This window comes from Lupinus angustifolius, chromosome LG18, assembly GCF_001865875.1.
Source record: "Lupinus angustifolius cultivar Tanjil chromosome LG18, LupAngTanjil_v1.0, whole genome shotgun sequence".
NCBI classification, from domain to species: Eukaryota; Viridiplantae; Streptophyta; class Magnoliopsida; order Fabales; family Fabaceae; genus Lupinus; species Lupinus angustifolius.
Genome location: NC_032026.1, coordinates 10,328,107 through 10,349,902, shown reverse-complemented (window position 1 = coordinate 10,349,902; position 21,796 = coordinate 10,328,107). Strand labels below are relative to the sequence as shown.

Genomic DNA, 21,796 nt, shown 5'->3' with positions numbered 1-21,796 from the left:
TGAACCAGTATAAAATACTTCTGTACTCCCCTTTCCCTTTCCTCTTTAATTTATACTTGTTTATTTTCTGCAATATTATCCGCTGCACATTAACTCTTACATTTTGCAGAAAAAGTTACTATAACTTTAAGTCAACTAATTCACTCCCCCCTCTTAGTTGCAATCCTGTTCTTACAAGACATTTTCTTCAATAGGGTCATTGAAGAAAGCATATTTTACATTTAGCTGCCACATTGCCCAATTGTTCTTACTTGCTAGAGCCATAATCAGCCTTACTGTTTTTAGCCTTGCAACTGGTGCAAAAACTTCAGAAAAATCAATCCATTCTTTCTGCATAAAGCCTTTTATAACCAACCTGACCTTGTGTTTTGAAGTGGTGCCATCCGGGTTCAGTTTGGTTTTGAACATCCATTTTACTGCTATGGGCTTCTTGTGAGTTGGAGGTTGAACCAATTCCCAAGTTTTGTTCTTGTTAATTGATCTCAATTCCTCCTTCATAGCTTCTTTTCATACCTTACTATTTACTGTCTCTTCAATAGATATGGGCTCTGCAACTGCAAATAGGGCAATGAATTGCACTAGCTCTCCTTCACTGTTAACAGCATCATTAGGAGATATCAGGCGATCTCTTAGTCTAGCAGGCAAGTGTCTCATTCTTGTAGGCCTTCATATACCATCTCTATAAGTTGATGTCTCCATTTGAGGCTCAATTTCATTCATTGTTTGAGTCTCATCATCACTCTAATCCTTATCTGTCCATTCAAGTGAGATTAGAGCATTGGATGCTGACCCTATTCTTCCCTCCTTCCAAGAGCTTGATATAATAAATTGTACATCTCTGCTGAACATTACTTGGTTTATTCTTGGGTTGAATAGCTTTTATGAGCCTACAGGGTTATAACCAACAAAAACCATTGCTTCACTTTTATCATCTAGTTTTCTCCTTCTCTGATTAGGAATGTGTTTATAGTATAATGATCCAAAGATCCTAAAGTGCCTCACTGATGGTTTCACCCCTATCCAAACTTCTTCATGCACCTTGAATGAAAGTCTCTTTGTTGGACAATGATTCAACACATATGTTGTTGTAGTAGCAGCCTCTCCCCATAGGCCTTTTGACAGATTTCTACTCTTTAACATACTCCTCACCATATCAAGAATGGTTATATTCCTCTTTTCAGCAACTCCATTATGTTGAGGGGTGTATGGAGTTGTTACTTCATGTATTATCCTATTCTCTTTGCAATAAGCTTCAAAATCTTTGGAAGTATATTCACCCCCTCTATCTGTTCTCAGAATTTTGTTAGATTTTTCTAATTGCCTCTCAACCATACACTTGTAGGATTTGAATGTTGCATACAAATCACTCTTAACCTTCAATAGGTATAACCACAATTTTATGCTGTAGTCATCAACAACTGTCATGAAGTACTTATTTCCACCTAAAGAGGGAACTTCCATTGGCTCACATACATCCGAGTACAATATATGCAATAGCTTGTTGATCTGGATGTAGTGAAGTTACTAAAGGATGATCTAGATTGCTTGGTGACCAAACAACTATCACACACTTCCTTAGGCATGTTGATTGTAGGTAAGCCAATAACCATTTCCTTGGTCTTCATGAGACTGAGATCCTTGAAGTTGAGGTGTCCAAGTCTCATGTGGCACAACCAAGTATCACTTGATAGACTTTCCATACTAAAGCATTGAAATTCAATTGCATTAAGGCTTACTTGAAATGTTCTATTCTTAGTTAATGGAGCTCTCATGATCTTTCTTTCCGCATTATCAAAGACTTCCAAGCACCCCTTCTGCATATTCACAAAGAACCCTTTTTCTACTAGTTGTCCAAGACTTATAAGATTGTTTCTCATGTTTGGCACATACAATACATTTGTTATCATTGCCTTTCTGCCATCCTTCCTTTTGATCAGTACATCACCAGTGCCCTCTGCTTGAATCAATCTATTGTATGCAAATCTGACCTTGCTCTTCTTGCTTGGATCAAAATTAACAAGCCAATCTCTATGGTCTGTCATATGGTTAGAGCAACCAGAGTCAATATACCACATCTCTTCACCTTTTTCTCTTTTGGTCTGTTGTCATCATTAACAACACAGGACTATCACCATCTTTGTTTTCTAGTTCTTCTTTCACCATGTGAGCCTCACTTTGGTGTCTGCTATCAACTTGTCTTGGTATTGCTTGACATTCTGTGGAAAAATGTCTAATCTTGTTACAATTGAAGCACTTGATTCTCTTCTTGTCTACTTTTCTTTCCACCTCTACTTGCATTAAATCCTCCTATCCTTGGGAAGTTTGTGGCATGTTCTTGATCAAGTCTTTCTTGATCTTGATTTGTACTCCTAACTTTGTATTCTCTTCCTTTTCCTCGGTTTCTATTTCCACCTCTGCCAAAATAACTTCATTTCTTGGAAGCTTGGGCTTGCAAGGCATGCTTAGTTGGCCTTTCTCTAGTTCTTTCTATGAGCCTCTGCTCATGAGCCTCGTGGGATCCTTGAAGCTCTTCTACTCTGAGATCTTCAAGCTTCTTAGATTCTTCAATTGCTACTACAATATGATCAAAGCTAGGTGTCAATGTTCTCAATATCTTTTCCATAATAGTTTGATCAGAAATCAGTTCACCGCATGATTTCATTGCATTTGTGTGGCTAATGATTCTGTTGCAAAATTGTGCCACCCTCTCATTAGAATCCATTTGCATAAGCTCATTTTGTCTCCTCATAGTCTGTAATCTGACATCTTTCAATTGCTCTTCACCTTTGTTGCAATTATCCAAGATTCTCCAAGCTTCATGAGATGATTTTGCTGCTGCAATCTTCTTAAAATGTGTCTCATCCACACATTGATGAAGTAGGCATATTGCTTTACAATCTTTCTTCATATTCTCCTTGTGAACCAACTTCTCTGCTTCTGTTGATTCTGCATCAATGCCTGCGTATCTATATGCAACTATTTCTTCAATTTCATGAAATCCCATGATGGCTTTTATTTGAACACTCCATCGATTCCAATTCTTTCCATCAAGAATGGAAAGATTGGTTATGAAGTTGTTGCTTGAGTGACCCATGATTAGTTAACAACGAAAGAATGATTAGAATAGGATGAGGAAAATAGACAAAAGAAGAAGGACCAACCTTGTGCTCTGATACCAATTTGTTGAAGAAAACGAAAATGAACCGTAAAGGAGAAGAAGATGTAATGCAGTAATAACAGAGAAAAAAGTATGAAGTAGATTAGGAATGAAGAAGATTGAGAAGGTTATTTCAATGTATAAGAAACATGTATATTGAATGAGAAGGATTGATTAGAAGATTACAAGAAGCATGATATTTATATTAGCTATTAGTATAACTGAAAAAACAGAATTACTCACGTTTCTAATAATGGAAAGAATTAACAAAATTCTAATAGGTAGCGCATTCTATTAGAGGCAGATCTTTGTTATCACAAGTGGGGGCAATTGCACCCTCTCAATTTTTTTAACAAATTTGTTAAACTATTTTTTTACTTTTTAGCTATACTAAAATGATATGTTCATACTAACAAGACATTAGTCTAGTGGCGTAAGGCTCTGCTAAATTCTCAGAAAGACCAAAAGGTCAAGATTCGATTATTGGGCGCGGCGAATCCGAAAGTGATTAGTTCCTTACCCAAAAAGATGAGGGAATACTCTTGATAATACAAAAAATGACGTGGTCATGAAAATACTCACTGACCTCACATTTTTCTTCAATAGACCATTTGAGTTCGTAGTGATTGTGCACTTATAAAATAGATAAGGAATTGAGGTCTATTAATAATATAATTTGTTGTAGTCATTCTAAAAGTTACATATAAGAAATTAAGTTCTCCTACATGTATAGATATTGATATTGCTTATAATACTATAACTTCATTTGAGTTCATAATAATTTTCCACTTAAAAATATATTATGAGGATCATGGATTGTCTTTATCAAAGTTTGGAACAAAAGTCCTAAGATCATATTGATTTTTATAAATCATTTAATACTGATAACGTATGTATTTTTATGCAAAAATTATACTCTATAAATTCAATGAGTAAGATGAGATTAACTTGATATGTAAATTTCAAATTTTATTATTGATGTCTTTAGTCATTTATGTTTGAAAAGCTCTCAATCATTTATTAATTAGTTAACTTTGACGATATGAGGAAAGTAAATGCATATTATTTATTTGATTAAGTTTATCGTCTTATCTTAACTATTATGGTTTATCTACTACAAAAAATTTAGCAACAAAACAACTAAACAAAATTATATAGTAAGATAGAAGATAAATTTATTACAATCAACATTATAATTTATATTGAAAATGAAATAGCTAAAAATTGACTTTTAGTTCAATCGTCGAAGAGTTTAAAACATTTTAAATCAATCTATGTTTTTCTTTAACTTCTTTAATTGTTGATTATTGTTATTTAGAATTAATATGTTATTTTGAACTTCTGATATACTTATGTGTATTTCCTTGTTTATTTTTACTAAGTTGATCTTAGTTATAAATTGTAATCAAATATTGTGGTCCATCCTAAACTTTACATCAACATCCGTCAGTGTGACTGCATTCTATTATACACTTTCCATTCCAGTTAGTTAGCTTTTCTATTTAGTTTGTTAGGCTAAATTTCCCCTAGTAATGTTTGTATAAAAACAATGGTTCTTGTGTAAACTTATTTGATTTCAGTCAAATGAAATTCATTCTTCATTTCTTCACTTATTCTCTCAATTCCAACATGTTATACGAGCTTGGTGATAGAAGCGAACTAGGAAGAAGGCCAAGAATACATTACATAGCCTGCAAGTTCTCCATCAACGTGAAGGCAAAGCAATTCAGAGTTCTTCTTTCTCAATTCCTCATCAAAGAAGGTAGCGAATGATTCATGTTTGGGAAATATCTTTCTCTCCAATTTCACTATCTCTTCCACTGTCTTAATACAATTTCCTCATTCTCGCCCCTTAGGTTTCAGGTTTCCCCCACACAACCTTGACCATGCTTCTTTTGCCCTTAACATATTATATATTGAGAGTTCCAAAATATTTGAAATTACACAAATCATGCTTCTTTTTTAAACCCTACATAAATCATCATTCATTGTATGTATACATTATATTGACTACGAGTGAAAAAGAGATAAATGTAAAATTTTAAACAAAAAACAGTTATAATTGTTTAACATGTGTTTTATTTTTTCTTTTATAATATATTTTAAAATGAAACCGTTTAGAGATAAGTAAAATAAGACAATGTCAAATGATCAATGAATTTAAGGAGATAAGTTATCTCCTAGTATGAAGAGATACGTTATTATATTGTGGTGGCAAATTCAAATAATATAAGAGTCAATCTTCATTATTTTTGGTTCTTTACAATATAGTTTAAGAGTGATTTAAACACATTCTTAGAATTATTGATACAGTTTTTAACAAACAAAAAATAATGAATAGAAATTGACTCTTATACTATTTCGACATGTTTATACAAAATGTCATATTTTGTTTAACTTAATTACACTCATCACAATTTTTTCTTAAAATATCACACTTAACTCTCCTACATGATTAATCGGTGTAATTATGCACATAAATTATGGGTAGTTTATGTAGTTATAGAAAAGAGATGGATGATTTGTTTAATTTCAGTAAAACTAAGGTGTATTAGTATTATTTATATGAAATTAATTTGAATGAGATTGTTTAAGAAATGAATGTGGGTATTTTCTTTTGATTGTGTTAAGGGAATCATGACTAATAACCTTATTTCATGGATGAATGGAGAGGGTTTTGGGTTTTAATTTTCAAAATGAGGGAGGAAGCAAACCCCATAATTTGGGCTAGTACCCATTAAACTTGTTTGACTTTATTCATGAGCCCAATACTTGTTTCACTTTGTTGGCACGACATGCTCAAATTAATTCAATAGTTCATATTTAATACTCTTCAAAGGCCAGTTTCTTTTTTTAACGAAAGGGTGGTTTCCTTTTGAAACAATCTGTTTTCTTTGGGTGGAAAAAACACATAATGTAGACTTATGATGGGTATTAATCTCTCTCCCCAAGCAACATTATAAATGTTCCGCTGTAAGGATTGTAATTTCAGACTTTTGTTTCTAAAGTAAGAGTGTCCCAATAACATCATTTTGATGTTGATGTATAGTTTTGAATTTTTTCACAATCCTTCAGAACTATCATCATTTTTGTATGATGTATGTTGATAGAAATTGGGCATAGCGTTCGAGGGGTTATCATGTAGGACCCATGAATACCACTTTTTATATAGGTGCTTTAGTGTTAAAAAAAATTCTCATATCAACTTTGTCAAATATATTTTTTATATATGAATGAGACATTGGTCCAATGATATAAGACTCTGTAGATCCTTACAAAAACTAAAAATATTAAAGATTTGATTCATATGAACGACGTTCGCTGGGAAGCATAATCATACATTTAAATATAATTAGTTACTTATCTATAGAGTGAAAGGTTGATAGTACCACAAAATTATATTTTTTATATGGTACAACCCTTTATAGATGGATGTTCAATTTAAAAATATTTTTTAGGATCTTACACTAGGTTGCTATGTCCCAAATATTTAGCCAACACCTAAATGACACTCTAAATTAGCCCGGATATTCCTTAGACATTTGTCCTCAATTTTTTATTAATTATTTTCAAAAAATTTAAAAATATGAAAAGTTTGGATAAGGGTGACTGAAAATGTGGGATTCTACACAAGAGGTGAATTTGGATCTATGTGCAATTAGAATTCTTTAAGTTGGTTGCTTGATGGAGTGGAGTTAGAAGCTATGATTTTCAATCTTAATGATCATTAAGATGGAAACAAAAGTTTGAGAAATTTTTAAAATGTAATATAAACCATCTAATTCTCTCAATCTTTATTAGAAAAGTTGTAAAGCGATATCTATTAGTAGTTTTTTAGGTTTATTATCATAAGAAAAATATATAACTATTGAATTTAATTTAGATCTTATGACATGTTTATATTTGATTTTATATATAATACCATGTCTCATATTTTAGACATCCTCCATTTTCAAGTATTAGTATTATGTCATGTTAGATGTTGGGAATAGGTGCTTCTTATGTTATTATTGTTTCTATCCTTAATTACTACGATTGAATTATACCTTCAAGATTGTGAAATTTCTAGGCCCAACCAAGTGTACCCTTATGGTGAACCCTTGTTCAGGTTTAGGAATTGCTGAGTAAGGTAGCAGCAATAAGCACTTATTTTGAAACAAGTGGACCATCCATATAAATCACTTAGTTAAACTTTATCTCTGTATTCACTTTATGATTGATGATGAGTTGCATGAACAATAAAAGGTTTAGGCAGTCTTTTTTACTATACAGAGCACAAACAAACATGTTGATAGAGTAATAACCCTTCAAAATCATAAAAGGATATATTGAGCCTTTCTCTTGCAACCACAGAAAGACTATTTTTAGGATTTAAACTTTTTTTCTCCTCCCTAATGTTTAATTTGCTTTGCACCCTCTTTAACCAATGGGCTACATTTCCTATTTCTAGTACCAATTGATTTATTCCTAACTTTTTCCCCTCAATTTGAGGAGTGGTGGGGAAATCTACATTGATGGTGTATGCATGATAATGTTACATAGTGTGCACCACATAGCATGAACATACTATTGATGCTTTGATTATAATCATTTCAACCTGTTCTTTTTCAATGACCAAAATTTGTTCTTGAGAAAACCCTTCCACTTCATGTCTTGCCACTGAATTATCATCAAATATAATAATACTAACAAAGACAAAACGACTAAGTTCACATGCACTGCCACTAGGCACAAAATGGTGATAATGAACTACATCATGCAAGCAATAGCATTTTCTTGACTACAGAAAAATTACACTAGTTAGGCACCTTTCAATGATGAAACAATTCATGGCCCTGACCCATCTCTTCCTTCAGGATTATACATCAAAATAGTATCAACACATTATCACTATCTTAGCTAGACTTGATTTCTCAATGGTTGTTAAAACTGATACATTAGTCTCTAATTTGGTTTTCATGGATGAGATGAATATATATTTATCCCTTCCCTCAGACTTAATTGCATCTGTGATTAATTCAAACTTCTTGCTTCATTCCACACTTGTAAAAGGAATTCTAATTAGTAGGAGCTTGTTTTGTGAAAGAATCATAACTAATGAATTTAAAAAGAATCTAAAGTTTTTTAAGAGTAGGTGTAAATTTGTAATCTTTTTGGTATAGCCTTTCTGTTTAGGTCCCAGAAAAGCAGAGGATGTAGTTTATATAAAATGCATGCTTTCCAATAATCATGATGTATTTAAATCATTTGGTAAGAGGTCACATTGGAATATATGCATTATGTAGTTAATTCTATGACATTTTTAATTAGCACTAGTCACAAAAATAAGCTACCAACAAACTACAAAGTGTTGGTTTAGTGGTGTAAAGCTCCGCTAGATCTTCAGAATGGCCAAAAGGTAAGGTGTTCGATTCCTGAAAACGACACTTGTTGAGATACGCAGTCACACAGTCCAAAAGAGATTAGCTATTTACCCAAAGAAGTAAAAATATTCTTATTAGTATAAAAAAAGTCAAAAAAAATGAGCTCTTAGACATTGTTCAGTTAAATCTATCCAGATTATACAAAGGCCGAGGGAGCTTCCCCCAAATCTCTTCTCAATAAATCATTCACTATAGTAGGAAACAAACCAAAGTGAGGTGAAGGAAATTTCCCCACAGTGACTAAAAAGCACCCTTTTTCACAAGTTGAGTCAGAGAAAGGTTTATGTGACACTAAGAAAAGTTGGAGATGGGAACATGAGGAAAGCTAGGTAGACTTAAAAAGTGTAAGAGGACAATAATGTCTATGGTTTGGAACAAGCTAAAATGGGTTGGATCCACTGTTACCTTTACTCTCATTTTGCCACTTTTTCTTAGCTTAATATAATGGATTAGGGTCATACCCTCTCCTTGAAATTTGTAAAAGCATTAACTTTTGGACCCCACAAATCTATTCCTGAGGGATCTACCACATAGTTCTTGATATTTATAGTGAAGTTGGCTGCTATTAATATATGGACTCTTCTTAAAGACCTTGCACTCTTCTTAAAGGTTATCAACTCCTCATTATCTTGGAATCAGGGATGTGTTTATTTGGGTTTCTACTATATGGACCACTGAATTCTCTTTTCATCTGATAAATGTAAAACAAAAGGAAAACCTGTTTTCTATTGTAACTTGGAATATGAAACAGATTTTAAGTCATCATTGAAGAAAGTGCTTTAGATAGTAATCTATTCAGATTGGAGTTTGGACCACAAGTTACAACTATTTAGATTGCAGAAAATGAGCTTAGATTATTAGTATTGTACATTTGGTTGATAAAGTTATGATAAATTAAGGAGTGAAGTGTGAAAGTCTTTCTTGGCAACTTTTTAAGCAAATGGAAGCAGCTTCTAATTTTTCTTCTTCTTTTGTATGTTGTGTAATGCAATCTTACATCATGCATTACAAACACCAAAATAGATCTTTTCTTTTTCTTCCCTTTTTGATGATTAACTTTTGCAGCATGAGTTCATCTCTTTTCACCTGTTCCTTGAATTGTTTTTCTTCATTTTATCTTGAGAATTGTATATATGTCTGCATGAATGTAAATGTGACTCAACTAAACCAAGTATTTTCTATTTTCCACTACAAAATGCATAAAAATCTATTAAGCATCACATTATAGGACATGCATCTCTTGAAGTGCAAGTCCTGTTCAAAAGTTATAAAAAGGTCATGAGAATTTACTGTTCTATGAAAAGGTAACAGTCAGATTAAAAAATGAGAATGATCATTATCTTTTCACATACTGGCATAATTAAAATAAAATGTTCCAATACATGTTGTATTTGTAAAATTTTGTAGGAACTTGGTTCTGGGTGTGAAGATAAAAAAAACTCTCAAGTCCCATATAGAATAGTTTTGAAAGAAAACAACTCACAATTCTCATATTGGAGAAATGATGAACTTGGAAAAAATATATGTTATAAATAGAAGCATTCTCCCTTCATATTTTCTTGCCCAAAGTTGAATCGGCACGGGTAGCCATATTGTGGGTCTTTCCATGGTACTAAGAATTGGCACGGGTAGCCATATTTTCGTAGTCAATTTTGAGGGAAAAGAATTGGCACAAGTAGTCATATTGCGCGCATTTCGAGATCTGACACTGGTAGTCAGTATTGTGGGAAGAGAATTGGCACGGGTAGTCATATTGTGGGTATTTCGAGAATTGGTACTGGTAGCCATATTGCAGTGTGTGTATTCGACATCGGTTCTTACAACGGAGTAAGAATTCGATAATAGAGATTTCAGCTGTTTTATCCCGGGGCAGCGTGGTTGATAGTCTGCTTGCACACTTTTGAGCACTGCCACGAAACGTCTTAAAGAGAGCGACATGGTCATGTGACACAACCAGTAAGTATTAATTCGTGTCATTTAGAATTGTTGCAAGCAACGATAACAACAATTTTAAGACGTTTCTACTGCAATGACATTTGTAGATAATATTATTGGACATAACAACTTTGACATGAACAAACCATTTCGGTTTGATGAGACAAATTCAAACGATGGCAACATAAGACGAAATTTTTCCTCACTCTGAGATAAGTTGCCCACGTTCTGAAAACCGATATGTCCGTGTTGCCGGAAAAAGCTCAAAGTGAGAAAAACGATAAACTAGCTATTGAAATAGCAATTTAGAATGAAAACAATTGCTTGTGTAAGAATTTCATTCTGAATGGGTTATGTGGTAATCTCTATGATTACTACAACTTATAAAAGTTTGCCAATTAATTTGGTATGAACTTGAAAAAGAAATACAATACTGAGAAAGATAAGACTAAAAAGTATGTTGTTAATCGCTACCTCATATATCATATGATGAATGATAATAAATCAGTAGAGTCTGAGTTCTATAAGATACATAAAATTGCTCATTACAACAAGGCGTACAAGTTTTATGCCCTTAATGCAAAAATGATCATTGAGTTTAACGATGTTGACTTCAATGAAAAGAAATTCATTTTTAAATTGAGGAATAGTGGGGGCATATCAACTAATCACATACATGTGATTAGAGATAGTGATAAAAAATGAAAGGTTTAAAATAGAACCTATAAGAAGTAAGAGAGCAAAAATTGCTAGAGAGTATAGACCTAATTATATGGTCTAAATATTGGAGGAGAATCCATCAACTTTTCAAGAAGTTTTGACTTCTTTAGATGTTGATTTGTGGCAATAAGCCATAAATGATGAAATGGACTATTCAGAGTCTAACAAGAAATAGACTATTTTGGCTCAATCCACTATGGAAGTTGAGAAGATAGCACTAGCAACAACTAGTGAAGGAGTAAATTGACTGAGAAGCTTGCTTGCAAAGATTCCACGAAGGGAAAAATATATACTAACTGTGTTGATATATTGTGATAGTAACACGACTATCGCAAAAATTGAGAACCGCTTTTATAACGGTAAGAAACGACAAATTCGTCGTAAGCATAGTATCATTAGAAAGTTACTCTCTACATGAGCTATTAGAATGAATCATGTACACATTGAGAATAACTTAGTAGATCCTTTAACGAAATGACTAGTTAGAGAGAAAGTCCATAATACATGTAAGAGTATGAGACTATTGCCCTTAGAATGAGAATCACTCATGATGGTAACCCGATGTAACTAATTGGAGATCCCAAGAAATAGGTTTAATGGGTAATAACAAGTTGTGAAATGATATGAGAATGAACATGCTATAAAATTTTGAGAAGCATGATTCATGCATCATATTTAAGGATGAACTAAACTCTTAATGAGATCTATAGTCTAATTGGAGTAGAATACCTAGGCTACATAAGTACTATTGATAGACTCACATATGTGAAAGTGGAAGTGGGGGCCGCTTTCTATGAAATTTTGGGGCATAAATTTTGAGAGCGTTCACTATACTAGGATAGACGTGCATGACCTTTAACACATGTGCTTTACAGAATACACCTTTGAAAAGGTTGTGTGTGGTTTGATGTTGGAGATAGAGTTCAAAACTACGAGTCACTCAAGTAAAATTTGGATCTTATTCACTATGCAAAGGTTCAAGTCGCATGACACATTTGTTTAAGCACAATCTTATTGAGACTACAAATATTCTCGGAAATTGTTTTTTAATTTCAAGTGGAGGATTGTTAGAACTTGGTTGTGGGTGTGAAATCTAAAAAACTCTCAAGTCCCAGATAGAAGAGTTTTGAAAGAAAACAACTTCCAAGTCTCACATCGGAGAGATGATGAACTTGAAAAAAATCTCATGTTATAAATAGAAGCATCCTCCCTTCATATTTTCTTGCCCCAACTTGAATGCGCTTTCATTCAACTTTTTCTTTCTCCCTTATATTTTCTGTCGATTCATTTCTGGCAAACTTCTCCCACTTTCTTTTTGTGGAACTAAGAATTGGCACAGGTAGCCATATTGTGAGAATTTCGATAACTGACACTGGTAGTCAATATTGAGGGAAAAGAATTAGCACATGCAGCCATATTGTGGGCATTTCGAGAACTGACACTGGTAGTCAGTATTGTGGGAAGAGAATTGGCACGGGTAGCCATATTGTGGGTATTTTAAGAATTGACACTGGTAACCGTATTGCGATGGGTGTATTTGATATTGGTTCTTACAATGCAGTAAGAATTTGATAACAGAAATCTGGACTATTTTATTCTGGGGACGGCGTGGTTGATACGTCACTCTCTAATAACCAAAAAAAGGAAATAAAATGATTTGGCAAAAGATCCAATAAACATTGAGTTATTACTTAATTCTTCAACACAGTTGCATTGTCCATACTATTCCACAACTTCTTTCTTTATTTATTTATTTATATATATATATATATATTTATATATATATATATATAAATAAAGAAGTCGCATGGATCAATGGGTTGAAGAAGAGAAAATTAAAGTGATTTAGATTGAAGAATAATAGAGAGTATGTACTAAAATAGTGCTAGAAAATTAAAGATGGAGGTCACTAACTCGTGGATTAACAGCGAGGAGATGGAAGAATGAGATGGAAAGAGGAAGGGAGTCCACAAATTAGGTTTGTTGTGTATTGAGGTTTGCTATGTATTGGGGTTTGCTGACTAGGTTTTGTAATGGAAAATTGATAGTGGAGGTTGAAAACTTCCACTAATTAAATAAAAACCTTCACTATCCATTTAGTTAATTGTCTGGCCCGCCTGTTTGATTTATTCGTGGAGGTTTCAATAACCTTCACACAAAAACCTCTACAAAATGCAAAATTTGGTGTAATGGGTCTATTTGCATACTTTGGGCAGTATCATGAAACGTCTTAAAGAGATAGACATGGTTGTGACTCAACCAGTAAGCATTATTTCGTGTCATTTAGAATTGTTGCAAGCAACGATAACAAATGTTTATAACATAAAATGAAAAGTTTTTAAAAAAATGAAAGCTAGTTTGGAAAAGTGGTGTTGTGTGAACAACATTGGTCTATATAAACATATAATCTCTAGAAGCCTAGAGCAATAGTCCGAATTTTATAAATTAATTGTACCTAAAGACTCTAAAAGGTGTAAACTAACCTTTATTTTAATTAATTACCTTGATGTTTTCATCAATGACCAAGATCCCTGTCTTTTCACTCAAAGTTACACTATCTTGAGTCTTTAGACTTTGGAGTAGTGAGGTTCCTTATTATGATATGTAATGATTGACATAAATAATCTTGTCAAGTTTGTGGCACGAAAATATGAAATCGGAATTCTCCTAAAACAAAATAAAATTCACAAAATTTTAACTAAAGAAGTAAACAACGCTAGTTTCCAAAATTACATTCTTGATATACATGATAATAAAAAAAAATATTGTTGTGCTCCTTTTCAGCCTTGAGTGATCAACTAATCAAACAGGGATGACAACAGAAATTCACCCCTTTTCAATGGCGGTGGCTCATAAATTGAAGGTCGCACGGTAAGGATCGAGAGGGAAGTTTTTGTTTTTGTTTTTTGATTTTAATAATAAAAATATTAATTCATAAAAAATAAAAACATCATAAATACATAAAATTCACACTTGGAATGAAACTCAAAGAAGAGAGGAAGAGAATCGATTTCCTTTCAGTACATTCTGTGAATTAACTCTATATAAACTGAGCAAAATAAAGAAAAAGTGATTGTCCAAACTTCTAAAACTATGTCAAAAATAAAGAAAAGTGATTGTCATTTTTATCTTATAATATCTCTGAATTATATTACGAACTAAAAAAATCAAAATTGATTGTCCAAACTTCTAAAACTGTCAAAATTGATTGTCCAAACTTCTAAATCTATGTCAAAATTGTATTGAGTGTTGTGCAAAGTAAACGCTTTTACGTTTCTTTACTTGGCATTTACCTGAAGCATATTGTATAAAGTATAAAAGGCATTTATATCAGTTATAATTTATTCTCCAAACTGGTAGACAAAATCATAACCAATATTTCTAAGTTTTCAACCAAAACCCAAAAAGAAAGTTTGCTGGATGTTTCAGCGCAGCTAGAAAGTGAAGGTTGAAAAGTATAAAACACAACAATAAGCAAAAAAACTTCTGTGTATCTTAGACTCTACACAGTGCACGCTGGTAACAAATACACACGTTTAATATTGTAGTGTGTCACTTCATGTGTCATTAATTATAATTGTTCAGAAAAATACTTAATAATTAAATTTTTAACTTAAATATATTTTATTCACACAATCACAACTGTCGTCGGTAGATACATGGTCAATCGGTACTCATAAGGTGGATTTGAGTTTCCTTTCATGTTTTCTGGCGGGTGGCATGCCATGATGGATTCCAAAAATACTATTATCCTTCAAGTTACTTGCATGTTACTTATATTTTTATTACGAGGAGGAATGATATGCTCCTGAAATTTTTACCTAAAAATTATCTTAATATTGAAGAAAGAAATGATTCTATATTTTTTGCATTTTTAATACAACTTTATGCAATGCTTATTTTACTTAATATTAGAAGGATTTTTAGACTAAAATTTTGGGAGAATGTTGGCAATACTTTTTCCTGCCCGGTTAAACTCACATCTTTTATTCTTTCTTTACAAATGGATTCGGGTAATATTATATTACTTCGTCTTCTCATTATTATAATTTTTAAAGTGAATTACACATATTAATAAGAAGAATTAATTTTATTGATTTCATTAGGGCAAGAGCTCAAATCCATGATATGAGGATTTCATTGATAATTAATATGTAAGTACGTCTATAAACACTAATAGTAACGTTGGTAAACTTACTCGCCTAAATTTTTGTTAAAAATGAATTATAAAGAAGAAGAAAAAAAAGTAAGGCTTTAAATTTTGGCTAGGGTACCCATTTATGACCAATATTATGCCGTTACACCACATTATTATGATGGGACCACTTAAGAATGTGTATTATCTCTTGTTAGTTATATAGCAACAACCCACTTGGAAAGTTTGGTTGTAAGTAGTGAGAATTATGTCACCCCTTAAATTCAAGAATAATTTTGAATCTACCTTCTTATTAATAATTACTGTTCTTATTTAATTCCTTATAGGGCCTTCTTTGAGGAAATATATTTGAGGGTAGGTGAGTTTTATTATGTTCGGTGGTGCATTAACAAAACCAAACAACCTTCAAACAACTAATTTAAGGCTTTATTGAATTGTTTCACCAAAAAAAATTTGAAATTTATGTTCTTAATTTTGTACTCTCATAAATTCATTTTTCTTCACTCCCCAGCATTGAAACTAATTAAATGAAACTTGGACTAACTTGCATGTACTATTACCTAAAAAATTTACTACATTCATTATTCTATATCCCCTTGACCCCTCCTATAATTGACTACTAGGGGAAGAAACAATAATTTTTCTAAGACCAAAGACTAGTTAATCTAAATTTGACAAACTGTATTTGTTTATCAAAAAACTTTCAAGCTATTCTTCATAACCTATTTAGAAAACCATATCATATATAACCCGGCCATATGAATAAGACTACTTTTTATGTAATATTGAAACTTTCCTTATTACATGCAAATACCAACTTGTTCCTTATTTGGCTCCTCCATGTCCCACATAACAAATTGATAATTTAATGGAAGTCACGAGGAAATTTATGTTCTGATTTACATTAAAATTTCACTCACCAATACCTGCAGTGTAGTGTATGGCACTTGAATTTTATTTACCTTCACATAAAAACCAAATTGAGTAGATTCAGATTCAAAGTAGAATTTGGTGGACCAGATATATAATCCTACCAACTGGAGTATTTTACATTCAAAACATACCATTGAGTTGTTGGCGACCAAGTCAGAGGCATTAGTATCACAGACTGCAAAATCTGATACACATTACTTGCTAGTGTTTTATGACAACAGCTAAGACTCTTCATTTGACCATTTTTTTAAAGTTGTTAAACAGGCGAAAATAATCGGGTGTATGCTTTTATATATCATCATTTTTTTATTAGCAAATATTAGTATTTATTATGAGTGAAACTCAAATTCTCAATCTCATTCACTTCACTTTTTTCCTAACAATCAAATCACCTTATGACTTCTGTTTTTATCACCATTTAATGAACATTATAATCTAGTTTAACTCTAGTAGATTCAAGAATCTACTAAAGAGAAAGCTTAACCTAGTTAAAAATTGGAGTATTCCTAGATAATAAAATTGTTCACTGATGATATAACATTCCAAAATTTCTAACATTTCCTATGTTAAAAACATGCCCATGTGAGTATTGAAAAAGAGGGGAGAGGGTTAGTGAAAGGAACAATTTTGAGGTGTCCAAACATGCATGAATACCAACAATTTGATCTAATGCAAATAATTCAACGTGCATGGTGAAACCACATTCCTCACGAGACACATCCATTTTTTCTCTTTCATATTGCTTCGTCTCCCTATCCACTTTATGTACAATTTGTATCATTCATATCTTATTATTTATATTCCTGACTCGAATTGTTTCGCATAAAAACATGTGATCTAAAAATACTTACATATATTTGACTAATAAATATGCGTTCATCCATAGTTGATGCTAGTTAAGTACTGTCTTAGAATTCCATGTAAAATGAGCATGTCACATTTATGCAACATTGTTATTATATTGTCATTTAAGCAAACTCAATATTCAAAACAATATTTTTATTCTCACAACAAGTGTGTAACAAATTTTATTTATCATTTAATTTTTCGGAAGAGTTCTTGACTAAATATATAAAGATTAAAATTAAATAAGTGACAAAAAATAATTATATTTGTTATAAAAAGTTATCAAATCGGAATCATACATATCATTATTCTAATAAAAATGGTCTTCTTTTCCGTAAGAAGTGAACGAAACACAATACCTTAATTTGAACGCCGGTGTTGCTAGCATCGGTGACGGTACTATAACATTGAATATGCCACCCACTGCAAAACCTTGTGTTTGGAGTTGTATGTTAAATAATACTGATAGGCACAATATTAAGGAACAATAATTATAATATTTGTAGAAATAATAATAGGCATAACATTAGTCATTATTTAGATTCAAAGTTCCTTGGAGAAAGGGTCACATATTGTAATATAATCCCTCCTATAGTTTTGAAATGCTAAAAGCATGCTTAATTATAGTGTTTGGATTCAAAGGTGAATGAAGAATGAATAAGAAGACATAGATAACATTCATTTTAAAGTTCTTTAGACTGACCTTGACGATAACAAAACTCAAAATTAAATAATGAGAAGAAAAAATGATATACTAACAGTGCATAAGTTTTATAAATTGATATTGCATTATTCATCGTTGATATTTAATCAGTATTGATTCTACAAAAAAAAGTAATCCAAATGAATGATGAATAATATAGACAGTACATAAATATTACACTCTTAAATAATATGGTTGATGAACAATTACTGAAATGTTATTTTTATGACTTATAAATCTCAGACTTGGACATAATAATAAGTTTTTATGGTTTATAAGGCATAATAATAACATGTTAGTAAGTTCTCCCCCCTTTTGCTGAATATAGTTGACTTTTCATTTTGGTGTAAAAAATGTCTTTATCATCCACAACTCTTTCTTGCTATATTTATGACTATTTAGCTAGATTTTTATTTTTAGTATAGAAACTAGAAGCATTTTATTGCTTTCTCACTAGTTTATACGCCCTTATCATGCATGGACTAATTGTCGTTGAATAACTATAAATTAAACAAGACACAACAAACAATGCATTCATTAAATAGCTACGTAGGCATGAACATATTTACACTCATATAACTTAATAAGTAACACATTAACATACATAGAAAGGCATCACTAATATATGAATTTGCCGTCCAATTCATATATAATTTTACACTAAAGTTGATACCTTAAATGGCTTAATAAGACAATGATATCCTTCTGAAAATATGATATTTCAGCCTCTACACGTATCTTCACTATATATGCATGTTGTAACTAACTCTAACTAACTCTAAGTAACTCTAAGACCAATACCTTATGTTTTTGTTACCATATACCTTTCAAAAACCTACCTTGATTGGTACTAACTTTACACTAACACTTGCATTTTCCTATGTTGGTTACCCTATTACTATTTTACCCCACTCTACTAATAAAGCAATAGTAGTTGACTTCTTGTTAATCATACTTTCCACCTACCCTCCCTCTCTCCTTTTATAAGTCCTTTAAGGCAGTTTCAACCCAGTTAAGAAAAATGGATGTATATTTGTATTATGTTTATTAAAATTGTCTTTCATTAACAAAACTAAACTATTTTATCTTTAAGCGGGGTTTGTTCATGATATAAAACAATATTTATGGGAATACGAGTTGGTTATGAGATATTACCATGCTTAGTATTAAGTTATGAAAACATGTTCCTAATTAAGTATTATTTGTTTGAAAGAAAAATATATGTATCAATGATGTTCTATGAGTTTTATATATTGTTATTGTATTATTTATTATTTATATTTAATTATTATTAATTCTTTAAAAAATAAGTTATAGATGATACACTGAGTTGTGTAAATCTTTATACTCATATATTACACTTTATTTATTTTCATGAATGTGTTTTCCATACATTATGTTGGAACTTTATTCCCATGCATGGAGGATGGGATTGTATCATTTTCATGTAAATCATTATACAAAATTATTTTAATATCCATCCACCCACATTCTCTCCTCTCTCTTCCCCACTAATTGTTAATGTGAACTGAGATTCATTTTCCATGTTACTATTTTTTCCTTCATTACGAAATTGTTTTAAATTTTATAAAAGCATTGTGTAAATAAACATTATCTCCGATTTTTTCGTGCAGGAAGATTATGTACTATTCTTTATTTAAAAAATTTAAATTTATTATTTCTATATCCATTTATTTTATACTATGATAAATGCTTTTGAGAATTCTTATTCATTTTTTAATTCTAAAACTGATATGTGAATATCATATGTATTATAATTATACCTTATTAATTATAAAGTCTACCAAAAATCATACTAATTAAAATAGTCATTAGAAATGTAAAAGAGATTGAAAGAAATAATAAATTTATAATAGTCTTCACGATTTTTTTTTCTCACTTTCATCAATTATATTGAGAAAATGATATTTAAATAATATTTAAAAAATAGGAGTGCTTTAATAATTTTAGAATATACTTCTAGAATTACATATTATGAACCAAACTCAATTTTTAGTTATTTCCATGAATTTTAATTGTTAACCATTTTAAAAAATACCCAACAATGATTTTTTTCCTATAATAACATTTCTAGATGCGTGATTTTCCCTGGAAATTGTAATTCTAAATTTTGCTTCTTGTTGCAACAAAAACCTATTTTTCGGTTTGGCATATTCTTTTGAAGTAGCAATTTCATATATAGACAAAAATGATATATAGTCATGGGCTATCATATGATAAAGACACTGCCCCTTCTACCAAAAAAACTATCATCTTACGCATACATCATCCTATCATTTAATTTTGCAAATTTTCTTTTAATTTCTATGCGTCTATATTATGGGCGTGCTAGTAACTTTTTATATATGTACCAAAAAAACTTTTTATATATTTTTAGTTACATATAATTTCCATTGGAGATAATTTTATAGAAAAACATAAAAAACATTAAACTTTATGTTTTTTGTGGATCATGTACAAATATAATATTAAATCACTCCTAATAAAGAAACCACTATAATGAAACTCACAATAATAGTAACACAGCGCCACCAAAAAAATTAATGGAGAAGAGGATGATAAATGAAGTTCTATTAAAAACAGAGCAATGCAGTAATCTTAGTACATAAAAATAACATATTAAATAACAATAATCTAATTTTTTGAGGTTAAAAAATTTATAAATTATAATTTTCACTGTCATATAAAGTTTGAAGAGTAATTAAAATAAAATTTAGTTTATTCTAACTACTTGAAAAAGGTATAAAATTTATGAGATTTTTATCAAATAATTTTTATTTAGGTGAGAATAATGCAATATAATAGAAAGTTTTTTCTCATATACAAGAACTATCATTATATTACTTTGTTGTACTAATTAAGTTAGCTCATTTGGAAAACATCCCTATCTTATAATTTTGTCATATAAATATAATTTTAAAGTGCTCTTTACTTTATTTAGGTAACTTTTATAATGTTGTTCAAATCCATGTTACAACTAAAACCACACCATATTTCATGTCTCAATTAGGAAATTGGTGAACTAGTTCTTACTTGTACAATACAATAATTATGTTGATCATGTAATCGTATTAACCAAAATTGGTTGTATTGCTTAGTTTTCTTTTAAATGATAGTGGTCATACTTTTATTTAAAATTACAATATTGTTAAACATTATTACTGAGGATAAAAACACAACCAAAAATCATTGATTATACTTGTAAAACATAATATATTTTTTGTATTATCAAGAGTATTAACTAACCTTTTGGTAAGGAACTAATTTTTTTGCGTCGTGGTTGTCCCTTCCAACAAGTGTCGCTCTTGTAAATTGAATTATTGACTTTATGGGTTTTCTAGAGATCTAACGAAGTCTTATACCACTGTATCAATGTCTTTTGGTTGTAAAACATAGTATACCATCAAGTCAAACATTTTGTTTTAACAAATGATATAAATAAAAATATTTATCATCTTATTCATTAGTATTTTAACATTAATACTAATATAATATATGTATCTAATTTTATTATATACAGTCTAACTAACTAATCACCAATTAAACTATTATACATGTATATTACTACCATAATGAATATGATTACCACTACAATATTAATAACACTTATTACAATAAATACACAAGTTTCTTAACATTTTTATATAAGTATAATAATATTTATGTGTTGTCAATGTTAATATTTATACACAATTAAAATATTATTTATTATTAATTTATATTAGTAATTTTCTTGAAAAGTTAATAATAATTAATTATACCGTAATAATGTATAAAATTTATTCTTACATTTTTTCTGTTTCATTACTATGAGGATAATAAGTAAGATTTTGGGCAGCATATAAATGTTACACACATCTCGATGGAAAAGAATGTCGAATAATAATGTATATTCATCTTAA

General features: G+C 30.8%; 1 protein-coding gene across 1 annotated transcript; it reads right to left on the bottom strand.

Annotated features, from left to right (window-relative positions):
• LOC109332535 lies at window positions 2,429–3,094 on the bottom strand. Its single transcript, XM_019567518.1, has one exon. The coding sequence runs from the start codon at window positions 3,092–3,094 to the stop codon at window positions 2,429–2,431; it is 666 nt and encodes a 221-aa protein (XP_019423063.1).

Coding starts and splice junctions, on each gene's coding strand:
- LOC109332535 (XM_019567518.1), bottom strand. CDS start 3,094: ATGGGTCACTCAAGCAACAACTTCATAACCAATCTTTCCATTCTTGAT.